This window comes from Borostomias antarcticus (assembly GCF_949987555.1).
Source record: "Borostomias antarcticus genome assembly, chromosome: 24".
NCBI lineage: Eukaryota > Metazoa > Chordata > Actinopteri > Stomiiformes > Stomiidae > Borostomias > Borostomias antarcticus.
The window spans coordinates 11,653,107-11,660,544 of NC_140257.1; the positions used below are offsets into that span (position 1 = coordinate 11,653,107).

The 7,438-nt window shown below is 43.8% G+C and overlaps 1 protein-coding gene across 1 annotated transcript in view; it reads right to left on the reverse strand.

The window, feature by feature from the left end:
• Positions 1–5,144, reverse strand: part of egfra (epidermal growth factor receptor a (erythroblastic leukemia viral (v-erb-b) oncogene homolog, avian)) — a gene marked incomplete at both ends in the record, with an annotated part of 32,520 nt that extends 27,376 nt beyond the window's left edge. Inside the window, one exon of the mRNA XM_084458050.1 lies at positions 5,045–5,144. Within this exon, the coding sequence (XP_084314176.1) occupies positions 5,045–5,144 (100 nt within the window). The remainder of the gene's footprint in view (positions 1–5,044) is intronic.
• Positions 5,145–7,438: the final 2,294 nt, after the last annotated feature.

Genomic DNA, 7,438 nt, shown 5'->3' on the forward strand with positions numbered 1-7,438 from the left:
CCTCTGCAGATTAGATTAGATTAGAGTACGGGTACAGAGCCAATGAAATGCAGTGAGCATCTAACCATGAATGCAAGAATATAATGTTATTTACTGATACTGTAAGTGCAGTATATTCTTATCACACATACTAAGATACCATGATAGAATATAATAGATAGGTAGAATAGATAGGTAGAATAAACATTCTGTGCACCATATGAAGAGGGTTTAATTGGGCTCTTTCCCAACACGGGACGACAGTTACCACCCTTCCTGGCACCTGAGCAGATGGGACGATAGCAAGGCCCTTTTTCCAGCCTGAGTTCCTCCATCATTTTGCACTGGAAAGACTAGAGACACAGGTCCATGGCTGAAGACACGGACACATGACCCCCCCGGATCACAGAGAGGCTATAGAACTAGTCGTGACTAGTGGTGACTTCGTTACCATGCACAAACAAAGTATTGCAACCTGTTCAATGAGTAGCTAACTGCATTCAGACAGGTAACTTATTTCAGCCAGTGTTCTAATTCACGTCCTGTGATATGATGGAATAGCGAATAGCACTTCTCACTACATTTCCTGATACGGCCTAGCCTCGCCGCTTTGTTTAGGGGGGGGCGTCCGCCGAAGAAGGCCCCCGCGTCAGGATCATATACCTGCGGCCCACAGAGACGCCATTGTCCCTCGGTGAAACAGAAATCCTCCTGCCAAATGTGATCTCTGCCACTCTGAGGCAGTGCAGTGCATCAAAGGCAGAGAGAGAGAGAGAGGAGAGTTGTCCCCTAGCTCTTTGTGGCCCTACTCCAAAAACCATATCTACAACAATGAATTCAGCAGATGGGGATCTGGGAAGGTCATCAGAGAGTCACACCAGCATGCCCCCCCCCCCCCCTTGATCCTAATGAACAGCCAGAGACTCTAAAGTTACCCTGTATTGCAGCCTATATTTCACCCCCTAAGTCCACAGGAGCCCAGAGAGTGGGCCTAATGAAACAAAAAGAAATGGGCTTTTAAAGAATGATGGAAAACAATGGATGATTGATGGAGGTACTGGAGAACGGCTGGTTCGATTCCAGCAAAGTGCAGGAAAGCTGTTGTAGCTGTGTAGCTGAACTGAGGGCAGTTGGAGATGCAGTATCAGAGCGAGTCCGCTGCAGGTGAACGTGGAGATCTCTATATTTCCATTATGCAGAGAAATGAGATGTTGGTCCAGGACTTTTCCCAACACGGCCAAGAGTTAAGCTCGTAAAAGCGTATTGATTTAATCAGGTTAGCCTCCTGCCCATGCAAGCCTCACGGGCTGGTGTGAGGATTAAGGGTCTAGCAGGCGACATGTCCCTGTGATTGGTTTGATCTGTCACAGGTTATCCCCCAGCTCACGACAGGCCCGGAGGGCTGCTCCGCCTGGACCGGCAGTCCGACAGCCTGGCAAGGTCAAGAGATGATGAGGAGAGATACAGTATTAATCTCACAGGACCGCTGGAACTCAAGGTTTTGGAGATGCTGAGGAAATGAAACCTCCTCCGGTGTGGGAGGGCATCAGACCGGGTGATCTAGAACCCGTCACGTCGACGCCGTCTCCGTCTGAGGCAGTAATTCATAATTACAAAACGTATTACTTCCGTCTGACTGGTGGAGGACATTATGGGGCTTATTAGCATCCTGTCAGCTGATGACTGTTAATCCCCAGTGGCGCTGACGCACGGGAGCGTTCGTCAACCGCCTTGAAAAAGTTCTAGCTCCCACCACAGAGCCGTCACAGCAGTACTGACAGGACCAGCTTCCTGTGAGATGGGGTAATTGCTGCTGAGTGCATTATCAAATCTCCACGTCAATTTAGAGAGGGGACCCATGGCCTTGATGGTCTTCCCCAACCACAATAACAACATCTCCTAAATGCGTTTGGATCCCCAGAGCAAACTGAGAGACGGGTCTTTCACTTATTCACTGATGTAGGAAAGAAAGTAGGTTGTTGAGATTATCTCCTAATCTCACTATCTCCCTTAAACACAAGCAATAGTTCAGAAGGATGCCTTAATCCAGAAGTTTAATTTTCAGTTACACGATTCAGAGTTCAATGTGCAAGACATGGCACAACTTCATTATCATATTGTGACATTCTTGACATCCTCTTTCTCTACTGAGTAACCTAACCTATCATCAATTTATGTGTAAGCTGTCTGCACTTGTAAAACATAGCAATCACAATATCAGCTAGTGTTTCTGTTATTGTCCGTTTCAAATTGTCGAAACGGGGACCATAATGGCACCACGGCAGGTTCGTCTCACCTTGAGCACTGGAAACAACACAGGAAAAAACTATGTATAGTACTGAAACATCTGTCTCAGCCTGTGGCTAAACAGTGAAAACTGTTTTCGCTCTGATCCTCTCAAACCGCGTTGACTTCCCTGGTTATCTAAGAACTCCATCTATGTAAGACTAAACATGTAGTCTTAAATCAATGTTCAGACGACTGAAACTTAAGACCAACGCTCTTGTTCAGAGACTGATTCTTGAAGTTTGCCTGTTTTTATTGCTTCTCTGAAAGCCTAATTTAAGGGCCTCGTGCTGATTTTTCAGCACGGACCCAATTTGTGCTGTCCAGTTTGTTTAGCTGTCCAGAAATATTTAGGACATCTGTCTTTTTGGCTCACAAACACTCCTGACTTGTTATGATTCTGTGAGCACCGGCTGGAGGAGGAACTTGCTAGAACAAACGAGTCTGGGACACACGACACACACACACACACTTGTTAACTCTAGAATCTCTGGCTGGGGAGTTTCAACATGTGTGGCTGTGAACAGAAAGTCATGTGAAAGAATGATGGATGGATGAAGGGTCACCTCAGGGTGGGAAGACTTGTTAAAGATGATCTGTTGGGGCTTTCCTCTGACACCTGCCTCTCTTGGGGTATGAGATTATTTGCATGTTTGTTTTGAATAATGATGATTAAAGTGTCTTTTTAGTGTTTTTTTGGTCTATCACTGTCACCTACCTTTTTAAATGCGCCAGAAAATCTCAAAAAAATCTTTGCAAGAAGATGGCTGCCTGTCTTATTCACTGCTCAAAACATAACTAGATGGAAAGAGTGTATTTATTTACTCTCTCCACCTGATGAAATCAAGTTGGGGATATTAATTTGACCCCTGCATGTTAGTGCGTGTGTGCCTGCGTTCAAGCGTTCATTCATGCTTTCATTCATTTGTACGTCACACATGTACCAGAGCCCACCACCAGGGGGGGCTCACCACAATTCATTTTTCCCATTGCCAAGTACATCTTGTTAAAAAAAAAAAGAATACTATGTTCAGTGTCTCAGTAAAAGTCTATTCTATTCTATAGTCTATTCTACTCAGGAGCCTGTCTACTTTCTAAATCCAGAGTTCAGAATTTGAGGTGCTCTTTTGGTGCTTGTTCTTAGACCCTGTAGAATGCGTTGAGCATATCCCCATGGCAGCAGTAACACTATACAGACAGCAGAGGGAGGCATAGACCGTGTTTCAAGAATATACTCCGAATGGAAATAAATTGTTTTGTGGACACATTTTAAATAAACAGTAGATACAATCACACCATGTTATTGCATGGCCTTTTTTCTTTATTCTTTTTTCTACATTATAATTTTCTTTACTTATGTTTGTCCCACAGAAAGTTAAAGTGGCTTGATGTTATTTTTATATTAACTATTCTAATCACTGATAGTTTAATTCACTACTTACTTACTCAAATAAATGCTTGCATTTTAGACAAAATATGATGGGCCTTTATGCTGGCAAAATCTAAACTAGAAAAATCCACTCCACTTACACATTCAACAACACATGCTGACAGCATGAACGTATGAACTGAAAACTGAAAATGCATCTCGTTTAACCCAGATAAGATAATGCAAAAAGACCTTTAAGTGAGAAAAGTTTGTGTGTGTGTGTGTGTGTGTGTGTGTGTGTGTGTGTGTGTGTGTGTGTGTGTGTGTGTGTGTGTGTGTGTGTGTGTGTGTGTGTGTGTGTGTGTGTCTTTGCAGGAGGGCTGTCAGCGCAGTCATTGGCTACTTACGCATAAATTATGAGAAAATATGGGGTAATGATTATTAACCTAACCTATCATCAATTTATGTGTAAGCTGTCTGCACTTGTAAAACATAGCAATCACAATATCAGCTAGTGTTTCTGTTATTGTCTGTTTCAAATTGTCGAAACGGGGACCATAATGGCGCCACGGCAGGTTCATCTCACCTTGAGCACTGGAAACAACACAGGAAAAAACTATGTATAGTACTGAAACATCTGTCTCAGCCTGTGGCCAAACAGTGAAAACTGTTTTCGCTCTGATACCCTCAAACCGCGTTGACTTCCCTGGTTATCTATCTAAAATGCATCTCGTTTAACCCAGATAAGATAATGCAAAAAGACCTTTAAGTGAGAAAAGTTTGTGTGTGTGTGTGTGTGTGTGTGTGTGTGTGTGTGTGTGTGTGTGTGTGTGTGTGTGTGTGTGTGTGTGTGTGTGTGTGTGTGTGTGTCTTTGCAGGAGGGCTGTCAGCGCAGTCATTTGCTACTTACGCATAAAGGATGAGAAAATATGGGGTAATGATTATTAACCATATATAGGTTATTTATCTCGTCTCTTAATGTAATTTCTATGTCGGGAGAATATCAAAATAAAGAGTTGCAACACATCTCCCCTCCCCATCACCAAAGCAGCGCCTGGTGCGAGAAGTTCGTCATTCCCACGGGATGCGTAATTGCGCTGTTCTACAGCATAGGTTACTCGCCACGCGAGTGATTAAATCAATACGCTTTTACGAGTTTAACTCTTGGCATAATATTCATTAGACGTTGTCTTATTTTCCCAAATACAAAGTCGCAGGCGGTGAGAAGGACATAAGGAAGTCTCCAGTTTCTTTTCCCACGCTGCCCGTTTCTCCATAAGTCCGAGGCAGTGAAGTGTCTTTCTTGAGTAAAAAGTGTAGGCCTATGAAGCACAGGTAAAGTAATAGTCTAAAAGTAGGCTATGCAACAATAACACTGACAAGTAGCCCTACACTTTAGTTTCGTCTTACCTTTCTTTTCCGGCAAAGCACACGAGCCCAAGGAAAGCGAAGAGGTGAAAGTGATCCAGATTTGAAACTGTATTGCCATTGTAATTCGTAAACCCTTCATTCTTCTTCGACGGATGAATAGCCTATGTCATTTCATTCTAATTCAGCACTAATAGTCCACTAATGTAAAACTACAGCCTGGATATACTCCCAGTATAGGACTTTTCTTTTCTTGAGACTGGAAATTTGACAGCTCCTCCTTCTCCTTTCGCGTGTGTTAGTCTCAGCAGTACAAGGCGCTCCAGCAAGGCTGGACAGACCTGGATATTCTGACGTCATCAGCCGGGAAGAGTGCTGTAATTCTCTGGCATCCTCCTACAAGCACAAAACCAATTCCAATATACTAGAACACCTGTTATATTTCCAACAAGTGTGTGTTTACACCTTTATTTTAAGCTTGGATTTGTGTACGGTATATTGATTGGCCCCTTCATTCTTATTAATTATCTATTGAGCTGGGGAAATACATTTTTTACTTTTTAGTTGCTTTTTAGTTTGTGTGTGTTTGGGGGGATTTTAGAGGCGTGATATTGGAGTACTCGATTAGAGACCAGTTTTAGGGCATTTCTGAAATGCGCATACTTTAGCCTATCTATTTGTCTAATGTTACTGATGCTTGTAAATTTGGTTTGTTTTAACAAATGGTTATGTCTCCATGGTCATCTGATTGCAGGTTAGTGTGATCTAAATGGATGTAAATCAGATGTTGTTGTTGTTGTACACAAACCAGACTCCATGGGGACAGGAGCGATAGAAAACATTTGTCACGTCAGTCTTGATCTCATTACTGTGGCCTAATGGCTCCGATAATTGTCAATGGTAGGATGAGAATATCATGTTGATTAAAGTCATGATCATTCCCACTCTCCTCTCAGAGAAATCATTCTGCTGGCTAATGTGAGAACCAAGCAGTGGGCTATTTTTGTCACACTGTGGATGTGTTGCAACTGTCTCCCAGTTATATGGTTGTTACTCTGTCTTGGGAAAAGGAAAGATTTCCAAGCTTTAAGTATGTGGAAAATATGTAGACTGAGTGTGAGCAAGGCACTGGGAGTTAAGGTTTGACTAAGTAATTCCAGAGGCTGGAAAGATGCCTGCAGTTACTCTGTGCAACCCAATGCTGCAAAGAGCCTACTCCATTTAACAGATTGTGTCTTGCAAAAAATTCTAACACTATTCACACCTATAGTCAAACAAAAAAACACCACACCACACTTTTCCAGGTTTGGACTATAGCCTATATGAACATGTCTTATACTTAAGTAAAGGGAGCATTTTCAGTGTCACAAATATTTATGTCCAGCCATTTTGAGAACTTGGATGTTGTGACAGGGTCTGTTAGCCAGCCTATCAAAACCCCCACCCTAGAACAAGCACCCCACTCATATCATGGTTCCCTCCCTTGCTCTCCCTGGGGCTGTATGTTTTGACCCACCCGGCTCCTGGGTGCCCCCCCCCCCCCCCCCCCCTGCCACGGCATGCCTGTGTCAGCCGAGCAGACACTCTAAACAAACACGCTGTAATGACCAGCCGACTGGGAATTCCTGTGAAAGAAAAGATGGCTGACTGATCATCAGTGGACGCATCCCACCACCTCGTACCCGTCCCCTTTCAACGCAGCCCGTTCTAAGGCGATTTAGTCAAGACGACCACGCTTTCTCTGGACATGATGGAGAAGAATACCACCTATGAAAAATGAGAAAAAACGTTGAGGAGCATATTTTCTTCCCACTCAGTGCAAAGAAAGAACATTGCAACCGAGACAAATATTTGGAATGAAATTGTTATATATTGGCACATTTTGCATGACAAAAGGAGTGTGTCCCCTCAAAGCTAATAATATATATGACCATCAATAAAACGATACTGGATAACCGTAAACCGCAATCTGACACAGAGTCAAAGCAATTAAGTGGTTCACTGATGCAGGGAGGAGGCGTGACCCTGTCCGGGAGGGAGGTGCCACCCCACCATCTCGCTCTGATCTGCATGACAGGGTCCAGCTGGATCAGGACCATAGGCTAGGCCTACCCAGGAAGTAATAAAAACAAACATGCTTAGCAAAATTCAGGACAAAAACACCCTCCCCAACACTCCCGTTGTCTTGTGTGGAGGCGTTGGGAATTGGGACACAGAGTAGGGGGAGGATAACGCCATATGGTATCATAGGATCCTATGTCCGTTTGAGGCACAGCATCTGCTAGACAGACCCGTCTTCCCGGTGCTGTTGGCGTTGTGTATGCCAACAACAGCATGTGAAGTTGATGTTCTTCTTGTTATTGACAGTGAAGATGTTGTTCCAGGGAGAGACCAGGCCTGGCCACGTCTCCGGCCTGTAAGATAACACTCCACGCT